The sequence below is a fragment of the Passer domesticus genome, chromosome 9, assembly GCF_036417665.1.
Source record: "Passer domesticus isolate bPasDom1 chromosome 9, bPasDom1.hap1, whole genome shotgun sequence".
Lineage (NCBI taxonomy): Eukaryota > Metazoa > Chordata > Aves > Passeriformes > Passeridae > Passer > Passer domesticus.
In genome coordinates, this window is record NC_087482.1 from 7,125,943 (window position 1) to 7,145,783 (window position 19,841).

The following is a 19,841-nucleotide window of genomic DNA, read 5'->3' on the forward strand; positions in this document are numbered from 1 at the left end:
TGCAGCCAGGCCAGGCTGGGAAACAGCCCTGCAGGGCGTGAAAGCAGCAGCAGCAGCGGGGCAGCGAGGCTGCCATGGATCCCTTCCCACTGTGCCGGGCACGAAGTGTCCAGATGTGCAGCCAAAGCCCGCGGGTGATGAGTCCCAGGGGAAGCATGAGGGAAATGCACCCACCACGCTGCCTGTCCACATCACTCAGGACCCTATTCATGTGTTTGGATGCCTCCAGGGACTTCCTGTCTCCTATAGGTTTGTTCCTCCCTCTTGGAGGACCTTAAGAGAAGTATTTGCATTTTCCCCGGGAAGGATCCCACAGAACCAGGGCTCAGCCTATGGGGTCAGCAGGCACACACTACTCACCCCTGCCATGGGAGTGGGGCTTGTGTGCAGCAACCAGGAAAGGAGCCTGAAAAGTCTTTGCTGCAGACACACCTGTAACTCAACAGCCACAGGAGCTCCTGTCACCTGGTGCCTACCAGGCTGTCAATGATTATTCTTTTAGGAACATTGACAACATACCTTCAGGAGGCTTAAGAGGCTGGAAGTCTTCATGGAGCCAAGCTGCTGGAGAAGCCTTCCTAGCATGCTCGTCTAGAGGGGAGCACAGATCAGATCAGAACCCATTTCCATGGTGTGCTGGGATCCCCCTCTGCTTTAGGGAACTGGGCACTGCAAGGGGGTCGGGTAAGGTCTTGGCTGCCAGATGTCAGTGGACAAGGCCAAAGCTGCACAGGGGCCTGGGGAGCTCTGGACTGGCTCTGGTCACTCTCCACTCTCTTTGCAGGCGCTGTGCAACATCCCTGGAAGGGTGGCTGGAGCTGTCCAGGGCCCGTGGGGGCTCTCTCCCTCCCACAGAGGAAACCCTCCCCAAAGCCCTGGGCAAAACCATCCCCAGCGCTTCCCGGGGAGCAGGGAGCGCTGTCCCGGGAAAGGGCAGCCAGGCTGCCGGCTCACCTGCTCGCAGCGCAGCAGCGCTTGCAGCGGAGCAGCCTGGGCAGCCCTGGCAGGCAGGGCCACGGCCAGGAGCAGCAGGAGTAGGAGGCGCAGAGCAAGGGCCATGGTGCCTTGCCCTCTGCCAGTCCCACAGCTCTTGCTGCCACCGCTGTCCTGTCACCGCTGTTCCAATGTCAGCACCGCTGCTGCCACCGCCGCTGCTGCCGCAACAGTTGTGCTCAGGGACTGACTGCTGGGTCCTTGTGCTGCTGTGCAACCACGGGGCTCTGGCACCTCTGGCACCTCTGTGACCTCAGGGCCTGCTGTGTCCTCAGCCTGCTGTGACCCCAGAGCCGTGCTGTGACCTCATGGCCGGGGCAGGTTTTTGTGGGAATGGATCTCAAGAGGTGCCCTTCCAGCAAAGAGAGTGTGTCCCTGCTGGTAGCTATGTGCAATCTAGCTCTTTTTCACAAGAAGCGAGCTATACAATATTGGACACGTGAGACATTTCATGGTTCTACATGCCAAAGCAATGTCACATCCAAAATTCATCTCACGTTGGCCATTCCCACTATTGCAGGCAGCCCCAGCCCTGCCCCGCTCCCACCAAGTCCGTGCTGTGCGCTGTGCTGGCCTTTGACCCCTATTTCAAAAGTGGAGGTCTTGATGCCATAGCTTACAAAAGTAATGCAACACAGGCCATCAGGGGAGCTGCACACTTTAGGGGACACCCAAACCCACTGCACATCTTATGGGTATCCTCCGCCACCCTAAAATCCCCCTGTGTGCCTCACAGGAGACCCCAGAACCCTGCTCAATTTACAGGTGTCCCTCGGCCCCTGCACACCTTTCCACATACAATAAATTCCCTGCACAATTTTTGGGGGCCCCCAGCCCCTTGCACAGCACAGAGATGATCCAAAGCTGCTGTGTGCCTTTAGAGGGAGCCAAACATAACACTCAGGGAGCAGCAACAGGGCTGAGCCACCTTCTGTGTGTGCTCACCATGTGTCCCTGGGGGAACAGATGAGGCTTGGGGGCAAATGGCCTCTCTGCTCATAAGAGATCTGGGAGTGCCACAGGTTCAGTCTCTGTCGGGCTCTGAGCTCACCCCTCAGGCTATGAAGGACTTCCTTCAGAGTCCAGCCTCATTCCATTGATCTCAAGGCAAGCACTTTCTAGGTGGTTTCCCTCTTTTCCTGGGCATGCCCCTGGAGGAAGAACAGGCCCAGATGATCCCACAGAAGGAAATGTGCCCTCAGCCCAGGGACGCTCAGCATGGGCTCCCCCATCCCCTCGGGGCCCCGCCGCTGGGCACAGCAGCCCCTGCCTGGCTCCTGCCTGCCCACACCATGGCCACCCATGGCTGCTCCTGGGCATGGAGCTCAGCCACTGCTGCTGCCGGGTGGGCTTTGCTGCTGCTACCACCAGGACACTGGGTCACAGCTCCATCTCTTTATTGCAGCAGAAGAGCTGATTTGGGAAGTGCTGTGTTGCCCCATTTCTTCAGCCCCACTAGCTGCCCACACCCACAGTGGCACTGGGCCGCCCCCAGAAAACTGTCGAATCTGGGCTGTGGCTGCAGGGCACAGCTGCTCTACAGCACAGCTGGACTGCCTTGGGGGTAGGACTGCCCTGAGGGTAGGGACAAGGAACGGGGTGAGGTCTGCTCTATGTTTTCCTAAGGTGATTATTCTACAGACCATCAGGGGCAGGCCAACACTGCACTAAAGGCATACACCAACCTACAAACTTGGCAGGGTCCCAGGGGAGGATCCAATCTTTAGCCAATTGGGAGAAACTGAGGGTGGAACACCAGGCGGGGAATACAAGGTTTAAACCAATTGGGGATTACAGGGGAGGGGAAGAACTTAAACAAACCAATGGGGTTCCGAAGGATACAAAATTGATAGGGAAGTTTCTAGAGCAAGGGGCAGGCTGGGAGAGGGACTGACATGCAATGGGAGGAGGAACAGTGAACAAAAGGGCAGGTCTTTGGAGAGATGGACGAGTGGGGCAAAACCAACAACACAGTGGGAAAGGACCAACCCATTAGTAATAAAATATGCTATAACAATACAAAATAAGGGGAGGGGTTTATAAAACTGTCTGTTAGGACTGAATTACAATCAAAGACATGAACTGCAGTGGGGAAGCTCTGATTCAAGGTTCAGTTGAGCACTTCCAAATTATTTCCTGGCAGAAACAAATGGCCCAACTTGCCCTTATCACATGGAAATAAAGGGTTCCCCAACAGCAACCCATTCTGAGGCCCTTTTGGGCATCGGGAACACGTGTTGTGGTGCCGGCTGCATCTGTGGGAGTGATGGGGAGCGTGAGCCCGTGCTGTGCTGCACTGCTGAGCTGGCAGCACGGTGGATACGGGCAGGACGTTCTTTGTTTCCCCCAGAGCTGGGGCCTGCAGGCACCTTGCCGGCCCTTGGCACAGGCTGCGCCAGCCAACAAAGCCCAGCAGGCCGGGAGGAGAGCCTGGGGGCAGCGCAGCTGCTTGGGCAGTGGCTGCTGCCAGGGACAGGGGCCAAAGCCATCCCTGAGCAGCCACTGCCACCCCTGGCGCTCCCGGCCCCGTGACAGCTCCCCCAGCCCCAGGGGACAGACTGTCAAAAAGTCCACAGCCAGCAAAGAGATTGTCCTAGGAATTGTGTGCTGCTTTTCCTCCCTCCAGTTGTAAATCCCTCAGACTGCTGTAAATGCCCACACGTGGTCTGATCAGCCTATATGCTTTTCCACTCTGCTCTCAGAAATTTTGCAACAAATCCACCAATAAATTCGAGGTTACATCTGTGAATTGCACACTACAGTTTCCTTCATTTTTCCCAGTACCTGGAAGTTTCTATATTTAGTAATGCCCTTGAGGATCTCTGATTCTTTTCAGTATTTGGTTTTTTTTGTATTGAGACAGACGATACAGCCTAATTCATTTTAGTTTTTGCAGGTCTGGGTTTTTCCTCAGCATGATGGTTTACTTATTATCTACATGTAAACTTGTTTTTATTTATGTTTTTTTTTGGTTCCCCAAGGAATTATTTTGACAATCTGTCATTCACTTCATAGTTAATGTTCCGTAGAAGAACAATTTGGACTCTCTTTTTATAGAAATATAAAGATCTCAGAAAGCTGTATTTTTAATTTTGAGGACACTCTTTCTTCCCACTCCCACCTATAACAGTGATCCCTTTTGAAACATTTCTGAGGACATGTGGAGTTATTTGGGAAATGCTTGGCTTAACCTGGGTAATGGGTTACTATTTTCAGTGCTATAAACCTACATTGCTTCAAGGTTCACACCACGGTCCTGATTTGTGGCTCAATGCATGGATACCTGCCTGAATTAAAACAATGTTTGTGAGGCAGCTGAAGAGCTTAGACCTCAGCGATTAAAATTCCTGGGAGGAGGAGGAGGAAGAAAGGATAAAATCCTGTTTCAAAAGCTGTTTTCTCACTTCTAGTATGCCAGAAGTATGGTAGATTACACCTATCTTCAAATGTCATTTACTTACAGAACAACTCTCTACAGTGCCAGACTCCAGGAGAAATGACTCAACACTTTGCCTCCCAATGCATCAGCTTTAATTCTAGTGAGAGGTAGGCCTTAATTACAGTCTGATTAGAGCAAATCAACAAAGCAGTCTTGCCGTTGTGTGAGTGGCAAGAGGAATTTGCTTGTGAACAGATGAATATGTCCCACTCAGTAATGAACAAAATTTGCCCTGACTTGGAAGAAAGTATACAAGGAGCAATGCAGTATTTGGGGTTTATCCAGGGATAAATGGGGCAAGAAGCTGTAACACCTTACCTGTTTTACAGAACACAAGTACTGATATGGCCAATAATGCACCCACATGAAGGAATCTTCAGGACATTCCTTTATTTCTCTAACCAGGAATGGGCAGCAAAATGCTGACATTTATCTGAACTGGAAGCCCTGTTCCTCTCCTGTTTCTCCTTGAGCACACTGTGTGTTATTTGCAGACTTCACTGCCCAGCCCATCAATCCTCTCGTGGCCAATTGCTAAATGGCACAAGTACCAAAATACAGGTGCCAGCATAATCAGCCCAGCACTAATGCAGCACTGCTTTGATGGTGCACAGGAGCACAGAATGGCTTGGGTAGGAAGGGACATTTAAAGGCCATCTAGTCCCAATGGCCTGGAGTGAGCAGGGACACCTTGAACTAGGTCAGGTTGCTCAGAGCAGGAGCTTGAATGTCTGCAGGGATGGATGTCCACCTCTCTGGGCAACCTGTGCCAGGTTTTCATAACAAACAGTGTAAAAAATGTGTTTCTTTCATCTAGTCTGAATTGACCATCTTTCAGATTAAAACCATTCCCCCTCGGTCTGGTCATGAAAGGCTCTGTTAAAATTCTGTCCCATCTCTTTACAAGCCCCCAGAAGGCCCTGAAAGGCAGCAATCAGGTGTCCCTGGAGTCTTCTCTCTTCCAGGCTGAACACTGCCAGCTCTCCCAGCCTGTCTCCAAAGCAGAAGGGCTCCAGCCCTCAGAGCATTTTGTCCCTCCTCTGGATTTGATCCAACAGGTCCATGTCCTTCCTGTCTTGGGGACCCAGAGCAGGATGCAGTACTCTGTCGTGGTAGAGACCGAGACACTACAAAGCAACACAGTCCATTTCCAGAAGACTTCAAACCCTGTTTTTATTCTAGCCTGCATGCTTTTTCTGCATTTTTACAAAGCTCTTAAGTTTATACTTTACTCATTGGTCACAAGAGACAAGCAAAATGCTCATTGGAATAGGGAGTTGCAGGTTTCTCTTATTTATCCTTTCTTTCTTGGTTTCTATGATCAATGACATAGAAAATTACTAGAAAATTCTTTTAGTTGTAAACATGGATCCTCCTACCTAACTTCTCGATGGCTCACAGAGGTCACTGTAAAACCTCTTCCACAGTACTCCAGGTGGGGTCCCACCAGAGCAGAGTGGGGAGTCACCTCCTTCAACCTGCTGGGCACTCTCCCTTGGATGCACATGGCTGGCTCATGTCCAACCTCTCATCTAGCAGTACCCCCAAGTCCTTCTCAGCAGAGCTGCTCTCCATCCCTTCATGTCCCAACCTGTGAGATCAGCTGAGCTGGGACTGTGTCACAGCCCTTGGGCAGAGCAGCTGGGCAGGATGAGCTCCCTTCCGAAGAAAGCAGAACCGACTCCACACAGCTCCACCCTGGCCATGAGGTCACAAGCAGGCTCTGAGATCACAGAGGTCCCAGAGCCCCGCGGTTGCACAGCAGCACAAGGAGCCAGCAGTCAGTCCTGGAGCACAACTGTTGCGGCAGCAGCAGCGGTGGCAGCAGTGGTGCTGACATTGGCACAGTGGTGTCAGGACAGTGGTGGCAGCAAGAGCTGTGGGACTGGCAGAGGGCAAGGCACCATGGCCCTTGCTCTGCGACTCCTACTCCTGCTGCTCCTGGCCGAGGCCCTGACTGCCTGGGCTGCACAGGCGGCTCCACTCCAAGTGTGGCGAGCAGGTGAGCCGGCAGCCTGGCTGCCCTTTCCCACAACAGCGCTCCCTGCTCCCTGGGAAGCGCTGGGGATGGTTTTGCCTAGGGCTTTAAAGAGGTTTTCCTCTGTGGCAGGGACAGAGCTGCCACGGGCCTGGGGCTGCTCCAGCCACCACTCCAGGGATGTTGCACAGGGCCTGCAAAGAGGGTGGAGAGTGGCCAGAGCCAGTCCAGAGCTCCCCAGGCCCCTGTGCAGCTTTGGCCTTGTCCATTGACATCTGGCAGCCAAGGCCTTACTGGACCCCCTTGCAGTGCCCAGTTCTTTAAGGGAGAGGGGAATCCCAGCACACCATGGAAATTTTCTGATCTTTGCTCCCTTCTAGATTGGGATCGTGACATGGCTTATATGGAAAAGCTAGTGCATAACAGTTGGAAGACTCCAGAGCATGGTGGAGGCAAGTTCTTCATGTGTCTTTCCTGACAAAATAATTGGTGTCCAAGTGGCAAGAGCTCCCTCATGTGCCATTTCCCTTAACATAATCTCTTGATTTAAAGTATCTGGAAATCTGGCTATGCTCCTTTCTCGAACCATGAGTCATCTCACAGGATTGCAATCTGTGGGAGGAAGGAGCATTTAGCTGTCCATCTTCCTCCTGTGTGCAATGCCAGTGTGTCCTTCCGTGTGCTCTGTGCAGCCAGGGAGAAGAGCAGAGAGGGAAGGGGCCGGGCCCAGGGCTGAGCCCCGGAGCTGAGCCTTTGGCAGCTCCTTTGCCAGCCCCGGGGAGCCTGAGCTGCTCCTGCTGCCACTGCCAAGCCCTGGCCCTGCCCATGGCTGGGTTTAGAGCTGCTGGCCGCTCCAGGGAGTCCTTTCTGCCAAGACTGCCCTGCAAGGGGCTCCTTCCATCCCAGTGTGGGGCCACTGCAGGCACATGTTCCCCCTGCCGCTGCTCCTGAGTGGAAGGCAGAGCTGAGGGAGTGCCTTGGAGGGCATCAATCACCCAGGTGCCCTCACTGCCACTCAGGCCTGAAAGAGAAATGGAGCAATTTTCCATTAAGGTCCTCCTGCAATGAAGAAGGAAGAGATGGCAGGCAAGAAGAAATTAGAAGCAGCCAAACATCTGGATGAGATGCTGAGTGACCTGGAGAGACGCCGTGGTGGGTGCATTTCCCTCAGCCTACCCCTGTGTCTCAGAAGCCGGGGGCTTTGGAAACACAGCGGGAAGGAATCCATGGCAGCCTCACTGCCCCGCTGCTGCTTTCACGCCCTGCAGGGCTGTTTCCCAGCCTGGCTTGGCTGCAGCTTCTGCCCAGCCCCTGCAGGAAGGCATTTGGCATCTGCTGGCAGGCAACCCAAACTGCACCATGGGCCATGCCCACCCTGAGATCCCTTGCAATTTCCCAGTCTCTGAGCACATGTGGAGGGGCAGCTCCATGGAGGAGGGAGGGCCCTGGCCCAGACCTAACAACCTGGCCATCTTCCTGAGCATTATCCATGACTTCACAAGTACTGATTCCTGATGATGCCACCCTCCGCAATGCTGAATGGTTCCATCTGGTCCAGCTGTACTTTTTCCTTTCCACAGCAATGGAGCAAAAGTCCGTGCAGATGGCGCCACATCATACTGGAAGCAATGGCTCTGTGTCAGTCCCTGATGGAGGAAAGGAGGAGTTGCCAGACATGGGCAAAGGCATAGGAGGTAATTGCTGTACTGGGCTCAGCCCTGGGCAGGGCTGTGTGGCAGCAGCTCTTCCCCCAGGGCCTGCCCATGGCTTCCAGGCCTCTGGAGCTGGTTCAGAGTCCCGGGGAAACGGGACTGCTGCAGCAACGTCCCTGGCGCTGCAGCTGCTGCGGAGCTGGCCCTGAGTGCCCAGAGGCCCAAGGCACAGGAGCAGCCCCGAGCGGGAGCCCTGCCGCCAGCCCGGGGCCAGAGCCAGCCCTGGCTCCCGAGTGAGCAGGGGCTGCGCTGGGTCCTGACAGGGCCTGAGCCTGTCCCCTGGGGCTGGGGGAGCTGTCATGGGGCAGGGAGGGCCAGGGCTGGCAGTGGCTGCTCAGGGATGGCTTTGGCCCTGCGCTGCCCCCGGGCTCTCCTCCCGGCCTGCTGGGCTTTGTTGGCTGGCACAGCCTGTGCCAAGGGCCGGCAAGGTGCCTGCAGGCCCCAGCTCTGGGGGAAACAGAGAACGTCCTGCCCGTATCCACCGTGCTGCCAGCTCAGCAGTGCAGCACAGCACGGGCTCACGCTCCCCATTGCTCCCACAGAAGTTCTTGGCAAGTCAGACACAAATGCCCAGAATCCACAGAACAACCGAAGAATTGTCTGCCCTCAGGATGTGCGCAGGTCCTGCATGATAGGCACGGTGGTGACACTGTTCACAGTGCCACTTTCCATGGTGCTGTGCTATGCTGGGTTCCGGTGGTGGAAGGAAAAGAAACAGTAAGTTGTTGCTGATCTCTCGCCTCCAGCTTCTTTAAATGCTGCTCAGAGTGAAGGAACATTCCCAGAGAGTCTGCAGTGGAGTTGTGGCCAGTCCATGGTTCTCCAAATAACTCTGCTGAGGCTTCTGCTGCTGTCCAGTGCTTCCATTGGCCTCTCTGTTGCTGGGCCTTGTCCTGGGGGCCCTGCTGGGGCAGCAGCCAGTGCTGGCTCCCACTGAGGCTGCCTGGCCAAGAGCAGCCCCAGGGGCACGGGGCAGAGGCAGAGGGAGGTGGGGAGGAGAAAGAGCAGGGCCAAGGTTGCCCTTGAAAGGCAGAGGCGCTCTGGGGCCCCCTCCTGGCCAGGGACCCTGCCCAGAGCCGTGCCCTGCTGGCCGGGGCCTTGAGGGGCAGCTGTCCAGCTGGGCCCAGCTGTGCCAGCAGCTCCAGCTGTGCTGGGGAGCCGTGCCAGCTCTGGGCCCTGCTGTGCACGAGGGTCCCTGTGTGCCACTGGCAGCCAGGGCCTCAGCCTCCTCCTCTCTCTGCAGTCGCGCTGCCGCAGCTCCAGCATCCCAGCCGAGAAGGTGTGACTCTCCTTGGCCCCCAGGGAGCCCAGAGAGCTTCGAGTTTTGCAACTATCAGACATGGCCTCTGCAGCAGCAGCAGCTGCCCAAGAAAGCAGACTACCAGCCCTCCGTGCCTCCCCCACGGCCCCCCATCCCGGCCGTGAAGCAGAAGTCTCCCGAGATCCCCCCACCTCCTCCCCTCCCCAGCCCACCGCCCTGGTCCAGCTAGGACTGGAACTGGGCCAGCCATGGCAGGGCTTGGGCCACCAACAGCTTGGGGCACCTGCTCTCCTTTACAAATAACACATGTTACCTATGAGCAATAACCAGAGTCTGTTTTCATACTCTTGGATCTTCAACAGGAAGGGCTGAAGATTCTTCCCATACCCTGTCTCCTCATTTGCCACTTTGATTGTCATACACTTGGCAGCTTGTTGCATCTCTTATAGACTTTATTTGCACTGCATGTTTTGCCCCACCTACCGGGGGAAAAAAATGAAAAATACTTCAGTTTAGATTTACTTTTTAATGTGGTTGGGCCACTCACATTTTGAGCAATTAATTTTCCATGGTACTTCTTCCCTTTTCCTTCCTATCCATAGAAAGTTCATCTGGATGTAAAAATCAGCACAATTAGTGAGATTCAACTCAAAGCCCAGAAGGAAATCTAACACAAAATATAGTACACTCCCTGTGTACTGCACAACAAGAAATATTCAGAGGAAAATTCACTGGCAGCTGAGGCTCGTGGAACTCCCAGAATCCTGAGCCTGCAGAGGAGGCAGACAGCCCTGGCAGTGGCTGAGAGGACTTCTCCTCACAGACTCCTCTCAAAGTGTGTCCCTCCAGGAGGGGAAAGCTTCTAAACCTTTGCCTTACCTTCCTCCTGTGCTAAAATGTTAGCCTCTTCCTGAGCTACAAACAGTTCTCCATTCCTCAACAAAGCTACGCAGGTTCTTGACTTATCTTAAAGACCAAAAGAAATGTGGTCAGAAATTTCTCATCAAAGCATGTTGGCATAGAAGCCCCACCATATGTGAGAAAATATTTCTTAGCATCAGTTCACTCAAAAGAAAGTCAGCCCTGAACTGAGCAGTGCTTTAAATGAACTTGAATTCTCTTTCCTCACATATCAGCCAGATTGGTTTGCTCCTTTTTTGTCCTAGAGAATATTAGAACAATTTGCTCTTGATAGGACTCCTTGGATGGCTCCCAAAGTACTGGTGGATGCTCACCACGCCTTGCCTGGGCTGTTAATGCAGCCTGTTAGCAGCACCTGACTTTGCCACCCCGTTCAGACCTTGGGCACGGCTGGTGCCACGGTCCCCTCTGGTGCCACGGTCCCTGCTGGCTCGTGGCATGTCCCTGCTGGTGCAGGAGCCCTGCTCGTGCTGCTGCCTGCGTTCAACAGCACCGGTCCTACTCCCCAGGCAAAGAGGGACTGAAGGCACTGCTTTGGGCAGCTCCTTTGAAGGAGTTTAACGCTTCCTCACCTCTATCCCAGACCTCTTAAAACCCACACAGCAACACCATAAAGTCACGTCATCTACACAGGTAAGGAGGTCTGAGCGAACAGAAGCTCAGCTTTCACGCACGTTGGGCTTTTAATTTAGTGCAAGCACCACTCACTCGTTCACAAGCGCTGCTTGTCAAAGCGGATTGTGCGATGTTGTTGTGCCGCTTGTGTTAAAGAGAAAGCAGAAGGGAGAAATGAGTTAAGAAAGGAGCAGCACACTTGGGGCGCAGGCTTGGCAGACAAGCGGAGCAGGGTGGCACCTGGCCGCTGTGCCGGAATCCCTTTTTGTGCCGGACAAAGGCGGACGCGGCTTGGCTGCAGGGCGAGCCAGGCGCTCGGGATGCTCGGGCAGCGCCGCGGGCCGGGCGGGCGCGATGGAGCCGCCTGAGGGCTGGGACCCCTACGGGCAGCCGGCCCGGCGCATGCAGTGGCTGGTCAGCGCCCTCGCCTACCACTACAGGCTGGACCGCGGCGTGGAGAACGAGATCGTTGTGCTGGCCACTGGCCTGGACCAGTACCTGCAGGAGATCTTCCACCACCTGGACTGCGCCGGGGCGGGCCGCATCCCCGGCGAGGACTTCCACACGCTGTGCCAGGTGCTGGGGCTGGAGGAGGCGGCAGAGCCCGAGGAGTGCACGGGGCTGTGGGACGGGCTCTCGGCCGAGCTCACCTTCCGCCAGTTCCACGCGCGGCTCTGTGGCCACTTCAGCAGCCGCGCGGGGCCGCGGCTGCCGCTGAGCCGGGAGAGCGAGCACATCGAGACCCAGATCCGCCTGCGCAGTCCCCGCCGCCGCCGCGCCGACCCCGCCGGCAGCGGAGCCGCAGGCAGCGCTGAGCGGCGGCCGCCGGAGCCCTGCTCCCGAGAGTGCTACGAGGAGATCGTGGCGCTGGAGCAGGCCTGCCGCTTGTCTTTCCCCGACAAGAGAGAGGGGATCGGCAGGTTCCCCCTGGAGCTCCATTGAATCCCAGCTGTCAATTGTTTCGGCGCAATATGAAACACAGGCAGCACACACGGGTCCCAGGGAAACTTTATTTGATGGTAAACTTCCCCTGTTCCTCTCCTGGGACCCTGATTAAGGGGCAAACAAAGACTTATATGTGGGGGAAGGTCAGGGAAAGGTGTAACTTTCAACAAATCAGGAGAGTTGGGAGTAAAAACCTAGGCGGGGATAACAATAGTGAACCAATAAACTTCCAAGGGAGGAAAAACGGTTTCAAAAAACAGCTAAAGTTTGGAGAAATAGAAACTAGAATCTAGCCGACAAAGTAACTGGGAAAAGGTGGAGACAAAGAAAACAGCACCAAGGAAAACCACCAAACCACAAATCAAACCATAAACCTACTAATAAAACAAAAAGCACAATACAACACAGGCCAAGGACCGCCTCGCCAAGCTGGAGGAGGAGAACGGCAGCCTGCGGGAGCTGGTGGAGGACATGCGCGCCGCCCTGCAGAGCAGCGATGCGTGGTGCCTGGCGCTGCAGGTGAGTCCGGGCTGCTTCTGCACCGGCCTCCCGGGGAGGCTCGGCTGGCCCCGAGGGCTTCAGGAGAGATGCTGCTCTCGGACGGTCAGCGTTTATAACCCCTCCACTGCCAGACTGAGACCCAAGTTGCTCGTTCATCCTCGGCAGTAACTTTTTAGCAAAGTTTAGTTATGGGGAGGCTTTAAGGAGAAATGTATGGCACCAGCGTACCATTAAATATCGTTGTGATGAGCACTCTGTTAGAAGTGTAGGGGAGTTCAGCTTTACAGACCCACGCGTACAATGCTGCTGCTTCTTCTACTACACGTGCAGTCAAGATGTGCCGATACCATATGCTGGGTGTGCACCGCTGCAGGGTTTTTCCTGAGGCGAGAAAGAACTTTTGGATTGCTACCTGCACAAGTACAAGCAGTGTCTCAGCCAGAAGTGCCTATGAGAAATACTAGAAGGCTGTTTTCTTCAGAGTGTGGTCACGAGAGTCCAGAGTTGGAGCCAGTTCTGCAGGTAGGCTGATGAATAGTCTGGGGCTCCTCTGCAGAGCCCCATTATTCCAGGGCTGGTTTCTGCTGGTTCTGCTGTTCTGGCACGACTGACACACATACACACTTAACAGCAGTTAAATTCCGCTGGCATGAAATAGCGTGGAACAGGCAGAGCAGGGAAGGGCAGCATGGAGCCATTGTTCTGGCAGGTCTGGCCAGGTGTGATTTGATACTAACACAGCACTCACAGAACTCTGCTCCACCTGTGACACTTCCACTTGCAGTAGATGACTGTTGTCTTCACAATGTCCAGCAAGGCAGGTCAGCACTTCTACCATTTTCATCTGAAAATAGGAAAGGAAATCAGCAGCAAACACCAAGTTGTTGAGAGCTTTGTAACAAGCTGGCTCCGAGCTAAAGCTCACAGTGAGATTAATTTGACCAAGATAGAAAATGAGGGGAGTTGCCATTCTAATTAAACTGTGTCCTTGGCCCACGGATGAAGTAATGCACAGACACAGGTGGTGGAGCGGGATAGCCTGGGAAAGTGGTGATAGTTATACCAAAAACAGCGCGTAGTTAGCTGATAGCTAGTTAGCCAATGGTGAGCTGGGATTTTGCACTATGCATGAGCTAATTAAAGGGTGTATAATAATCGGTGATTCGGGAATAAAGACGAGACTTGTCGATCATCATATGGTGAGCGAGTCTTCCTTCTCCATCAAATGCCTGACCCCGACGTCAGCCCGTAAGACGACTACGGACGGACACGGCTGCCACGGATGGGGAACTAGGAGCGGGTCCTTCTGAAGCAAGGGGGGGGACGGCAAACGAACCACTGCGAGTTTGCGGCCCTGGGAGCTGTACAGACAGTCTCAGCCTACGTGCTCCCGAAGCCTGTAAGCCTTGCAACAGCGCTGATTAGAAATGGAAAGGCAAGCAGCATATGATTTATTTATTTGCTTTTTAAAAAAAGCAGCAGATTAGGGACATAGACTTGCAGAAAGAGCTCCCACAGTTGTTAGCTTCCGGTTGTGCACAAGGAGTTTCTCAAGATCCTTGTGCACTACATGAGTTAACAGAGTGGCGTAAGTTCGGGACCAGGAGGCCGGTTACGCGCACCGCGGGAGAGCCTGGGGCAGACACGGCGGCGAAAACGCGTATGGTAGCGGCGGTCCCAGCAGTGCGGCGGCAGAGCGGACCGAGCGCTGCGGAGGCAGCGTGCTCGGTGCCGGCGGTGGTTACGTGCACCGCGGGTCCAGTGGCGCGCACGGTGACAAAAACCCACACGGCAGCTGTCCGTGGGGAAAGCACACAGATTGTGAGGGAAGTGCCGGCCAGGGCCAAGCTGGCCAAAGCGAGACGCGACAGCGATAAGCGCAGTGCCAATCGTAGCAGCGGCGGACGTGCACCAGTAACGCAAAACCCGAAAGCTGGAGCTAGGAGAGCTTTTTCACTTTTTGCAAGCGCACAAAAGCACCAGCGGTGTGGGACGTGCTCCCGCTGGCTGCGGGTGCTGGCGCAGAGCCAGGGGGAACCAGCCCGAGCAGAAATCCAGGCAGAGCGGAGCCCAAAGGAGATCGGGACTGCGCGGGTCCGGGCGAGAGCGTTCCTTTCCGCACCCCCAGGATAGCGCAGACTGAGGCTCTGCCGGAGCAGGCAGGAGACGGGCGCGGGCAGACATTCCTCAGGGCACCGCCCTGTCACAGCTGCCTAGCAACCACAGCAGCCAGCCCATCGCAGCAATTCAAACAAGTGTCTAAGAAAAAACAGGTCAGGAATTTTTTCCTTCAAGATCAGGATAGAAAACTTCTGAAAATTCACACAGTGCTTCATCCAGATGTTATACGGGGCATTTCACCCAACTGTTCCATAGATTTTACAGTTTGTTTACCAGTTTTTTTGTAAATGTGTTTGCTTTTCTAAAAGTGATTGAGTATTTGGGTTTGATGGCTTTAAGTTTGATGACTTTATTACCTTTCCCTTGCCTGAGGTGAGAACAACCTTTTAGGGGGGCAGAGTCTAAGTAAACTTCCTAGTTTCTGTTTGGACTACATGTGAGAGGATTTAAACTGTAATATTTCTGTATACTATGGTCTTTATGGTCTTTGCTCTCTTCTATTCATTAAGAGATGGCATTAGATAAATGGATGTAAATGTGCTAATTGTTTTGTACTATCCTTATTTTAAGTGAAATTATTTGTGTTTAAAATTATCTGTCATCTTTTTCAGTTTTGTTTTAAAATATCTATCCAAGATTCAAAGTTTTAAGAATTATTGATACTAAGTTTATAATCTTTGTTATTTTTAGTTTTTGTAGGTAATGCTGATAAATGGTGATTGTTGTTAATACTAAATGAATACTTTGAAAAGGTTGTCTTAACCCCTTCAAGCACTTCTTGTTAGGGAGTTTTCAGATTTTTGTGATGAAAATTGTTGTTAGTATATTGTAACATTTGCAGCCGACTTTCATGTGTTTTCCTTTTATGTGTTTTCCTTTCATGTGTTTTTCTATTTTTTTGTGTGTGATCACCTGCAAGACACGTGTCTCTTCAGGATCCTGTCTTTTTATTTCCTAACTATTTAGATGTTTCTGAAGGTTTTTATCCAAATTGCCAGTTTTGTAGTTCTTTTAATTATTATTACAGGAATACTCCAGCAGAGAATTCAAGAAGTTTGCTGTGTTTGGAAAATCTCTGTCTTGACAGAAACTTCAGAAGGATTCAATTATTTGCTGGTTTGAACTGGTTTGTAACCCTAAGGTTTCTTGTTTATAACAGTTGTTTTTAAAAGCCCTGTTTAAAAAATGTGTTAAGTGACACTCACCAATTAGAGTTTGGGCTCTGGCCAAGCTCTAGCTCTATTTGGATGGAGTGACTGACAATCAACCCAGATGTTTTCTGCATCAAAATGTATTCAAGTCCTTTTGACTTGGCAATTTGACCATCTATGACGGCTGAGCCATTTTCAGAGGTGATTTGGAGAAACATGAATCCGGACATGATTTCTCCAATTCTCTGTCATTTTAAGGTTTGTCAGCTGTCGCAGACTCTGGGATAAGAGTTCAGTGTTGTAGTGTTTAGTAATTTTTTGATTTTGTATGTGTTGTTGATTGTGTGTATTATCTAAATTAATTCCTAATTATTTTATTTTAACATTTCTTTATGTAACATTGCAAAATGAAACCAGGACCCATTTTTCACCTCCAAGATTTTGAGAAGATTCTTCAGTCCTGCAGGGACGTGGGATTTGTTTGTGTTTTAACAGGTGCCCTGTCTCTGCTTGAAAAGAAAACAGGGGAGCTCAGGGTATTGGAGTGGCTCTCTCCACCGCTACAGCAACAGAGAACTGTGAGACTGAAAATTGAAATGATTGCATCACAGCCATGCTTGGACTGTGGGGACAATAAATGTGCTGCATGGATCGCGCTAGACTGTGGAGGCTGTAATAAGGTGTTTTGGTTGGAGCAATCGACCGTTCGGCAGAACTGGTGCCCAAGCTGCCCATTCTCCTGGAACTTGCAGAACTCGTGGCAGCGAGCACTAAGGGATTTTACAGGGCTTGATTTGGGAGGATCGTTAGGCTTATATGAAGCCCTGGAGCAAATTATTTTGACATATGTTACTTGGCAACTTAAGACCTTGTGTGAGCGAGTAGAAAAGCAAGTACGTACTCACATAAAAGCTTCGCGCTGTCGAAAGCTTGTGCCCCTCACACAGACATCCACTGTTGGACCGATTAAAAAAACTGTGGAGTTGAGGAGGCACTAGACGACTGCATCAAGCAACTTAAGTCCTCTTCTTTTCGCTCCAGAGGGACTGCCAAATAGGGCAACCCGCATTCTGGAGCGAGCTGAAACAGGTAGTAGTAGCCACAGTTACACCTGGAGGGGCAGCGAATAAGGCCATGAATTTGGCCAAGCAATTAGGCTGCTGGGCCAAAGACGAACTGAACGCCACCTCCCAGGTATTGGACATGCTGTCTCAAGATGTACAAAGTGTAAATCACGCAGTATTGCAAAATAGAGCAGCAATCGATTTCTTATTATTAGCTCAAGGCCATGGTTGTGAGGAATTTGAGGGTATGTGTTGTATGAATTTATCGGATCATTCTGTATCAATACATGCAAAAATTAAAGAGCTCCAGAAAGGGTTACACGCCCTGAAAGAGGATGATGGATTGGGATTAGAAGGATGGTTAAAGAGCCTGGGACTGGGCCCTTGGCTGAGAACAATGATCATGTATGCTATAGGGATATTAGGTGTGATAGTATTGTTAATGCTTGTATTACCATGCTTGCTTAATTGCATACAAAGAATGGTGAGTCAGACGATAGAAAAGGCTTGGAAAACAACACTTCTAGCCCAAAAAGAAAACGGGGGAAATGTTGAGAGCTTTGTAACAAGCTGGCTCCGAGCTAAAGCTCACAGTGAGATTAATTTGACCAAGATAGAAAATGAGGGGAGTTGCCATTCTAATTAAACTGTGTCCTTGGCCCACGGATGAAGTAATGCACAGACACAGGTGGTGGAGCGGGATAGCCTGGGAAAGTGGTGATAGTTATACCAAAAACAGCGCGTAGTTAGCTGATAGCTAGTTAGCCAATGGTGAGCTGGGATTTTGCACTATGCATGAGCTAATTAAAGGGTGTATAATAATCGGTGATTCGGGAATAAAGACGAGACTTGTCGATCATCATATGGTGAGCGAGTCTTCCTTCTCCATCACCAAGTCACCAGTCAGAGGTCCCAGGAAGAATGAAAACGACAAAGAGGAGAGCTCCAGAACACCCCCAGCTGCTCCCTGCTCTTTTCTCATGAACACAACTTCATTGGAAATATCTTTTTCAGAAGACTACTTAACTCCTGAGTAGACACCACAGTAATGACATTAAAGCTATACAGAAACTTGTGCAATAACATGATAGTGTGTAGTTTGAAAATTAAATGCATAGCTAGGTATTAAAAAATACTTTCCAGAGATTGTTTTCTTGTCTCTGTATCTGGCAGAGGTCAAGTAGCTTTAGTTGCTGATCAACTCTATGTGATTAAAAAAAAACAAAACAAAACAAAACAAAAACAAAGCGCAGTCCAGCCACTTTCAGTCTTCAGTAAACCCCATCAATTTCTCCCTGCTTTGTGCTCCTGGTCATTACAGGTGGGACTGCGGAAGAGCCGTGCCAGCCATAGAGAAGAAGGATCCTGCTTCACAGGGAGGAAGAGAGCGTTAACACAGAAGCACTCCCAGTCCAAGTACCTCCAAAGTGTCCTGGAGGAAATGGAGCTCATCCGGAGCTCCAGGGATGGGCAGGTTGAAGAAGCCATCAGGTTCAGTCAGGAGCTGGAGAAGGAGCTGGAGAGCTCTCAGGAAGCTCTGGTCAGCCTGGAAGATTGCAACCGTCACCTGAAGAGGGAGCAGGCAGAGATGAGGAGGAAGGTGGAAGAGGCCAGACAGGCTGTCCTGAACAGTCTTGGCAAAGTGAAGGAGCTGGAAGTGAGAGCTAACGAGGTGCCACATCTGCAAATACACATCCAGCAGCTGGAATCACAACTGCAGCACTACAGGTAGGTTGGAGTCTGACAAAAAGTGCCTATAAAATCACTGGCTTGGGGCACAAGTGAGTTTGAGAATCTCTGGCTGGGGCTTATTAGATGTCTCCAAAACACCTTGTGAAATCTGGCCAGAGGGAAATGAGAAGCTGCTCATGCATTTTCTTGGTAGGGGTCTTTAGGAGATGTGGGAGTCTTCCAGGCAAAAGTCAGGGTGCGGATCTACAGAGAGCTGAAGTTACTCTTCAGACACACAACGACAGAACTCAGCATGGTAATGCTTCAAGAAAGCCTCAAAACAAATTGCTGACAGTCCTTCAGAAACCATTTCCAGCACACTTACTTTTTTTTGCTGCTTTTCCTGGTCCTTAGGTCCCATCCCAAGCCAGCTGTAATCAGATGGCTGGGTCTCCATTTCATATAAAAGCTCTTCAGCTTGTCCTAGGAATTGGGGAAAAGCACACAAGGACAACTTCTGGCCAGTGGGTTGAAACTTGCTGTGACTTCATTGCTTCTTCACTGACAGAACAGGTGATAGAGGAGAGAAGCTGAAACGTTCCTAAACCCACAAGATAATAGAGTGGGAATCTGAAACAAAAACCACTAGCCAACTAAACCCCACTTTGCAATAGCATAAATAAATGCTTGCAGAAGTCAGAAAGTTGGTCACAAATGTAATAGTCCACTGCTCTTGTTGCTTTTGTTGAGGGGAAGAGATGGGTTGGCTGAGGCGGGGAGAGGGAGGGACAGCTGGGAACCCACAGGGTTCTGTCACTTGGCAAGAGTGTCACTTGTCCTGTTGCTTAAGTCTGGCTGGGTTTCAGTTGCTGTTACCCGCCCTGTTAAAGTCTGGCTGCGTTTCAGTCACCACTCCAGTGAACAGTTTTCCCCCTTGCCAGGTGCCACACAGAGTTTGTGAGCAGGGTCTGGATTTGGCCAGAACTAATGCTGCAAGGTAGGGCTGGAGAGGAATGGGGGGGATTTGGGTGTTCTGCAGGAAGCATTGCCAATTGGAGATATCTCTTCTGAGAATCTCCATTAACTGGCTTGGTGAGCCACAGGTTTCCTCCAGCTAAAGTCCACTTTCTTCCAGAGAGGATCATATTCAAGAAAGAGTCCAACCTGTAAGCTTTACACACTGCTCATGTTTATAGTTTCATATTTATCAAGGAAATGCTTTCTCCTTTTAGGCTCAGATTTTAAAAGCTCTTTTAGCATCTAAATCCCTCTTCTAGACCTTCATCTGAGACCTACTTGCTATCACTTAGATCTGAAATCCCAGCCATGACCTGAAGTTATAATCCCTAATGCAGGAAACAACAGTTTGCATTTAGTCAAGAAAGTGCTTAAGTACCTGCAAGTGATTAAATGTTGTCCTAAATTGGAGTGTGTAATTATAATCACCTATTCCTGATTTCATATTCCAG

General features: G+C 51.5%; 2 protein-coding genes across 2 annotated transcripts; both read left to right on the top strand.

Moving 5' to 3' along the window:
- Nucleotides 1-6,293: 6,293 nt before the first annotated feature.
- On the top strand, nucleotides 6,294-9,612 carry LOC135308317 (uncharacterized). The gene is made up of 6 exons (XM_064433257.1): nucleotides 6,294-6,434; nucleotides 6,791-6,862; nucleotides 7,464-7,562; nucleotides 7,991-8,104; nucleotides 8,665-8,839; nucleotides 9,366-9,612. Exons 1-6 carry the CDS (start codon nucleotides 6,338-6,340, stop codon nucleotides 9,610-9,612), a joined length of 804 nt encoding a protein of 267 aa, XP_064289327.1. The 5' UTR covers nucleotides 6,294-6,337.
- Nucleotides 9,613-11,258: 1,646 nt separating this feature from the next.
- Nucleotides 11,259-19,158, top strand: LOC135307582 (EF-hand and coiled-coil domain-containing protein 1-like). The gene is made up of 3 exons (XM_064431991.1): nucleotides 11,259-11,795; nucleotides 12,273-12,383; nucleotides 18,023-19,158. Exons 1-3 carry the CDS (start codon nucleotides 11,274-11,276, stop codon nucleotides 18,431-18,433), a joined length of 1,044 nt encoding a protein of 347 aa, XP_064288061.1. The 5' UTR covers nucleotides 11,259-11,273; the 3' UTR covers nucleotides 18,434-19,158.
- The last annotated feature ends 683 nt before the right edge of the window (nucleotides 19,159-19,841 follow it).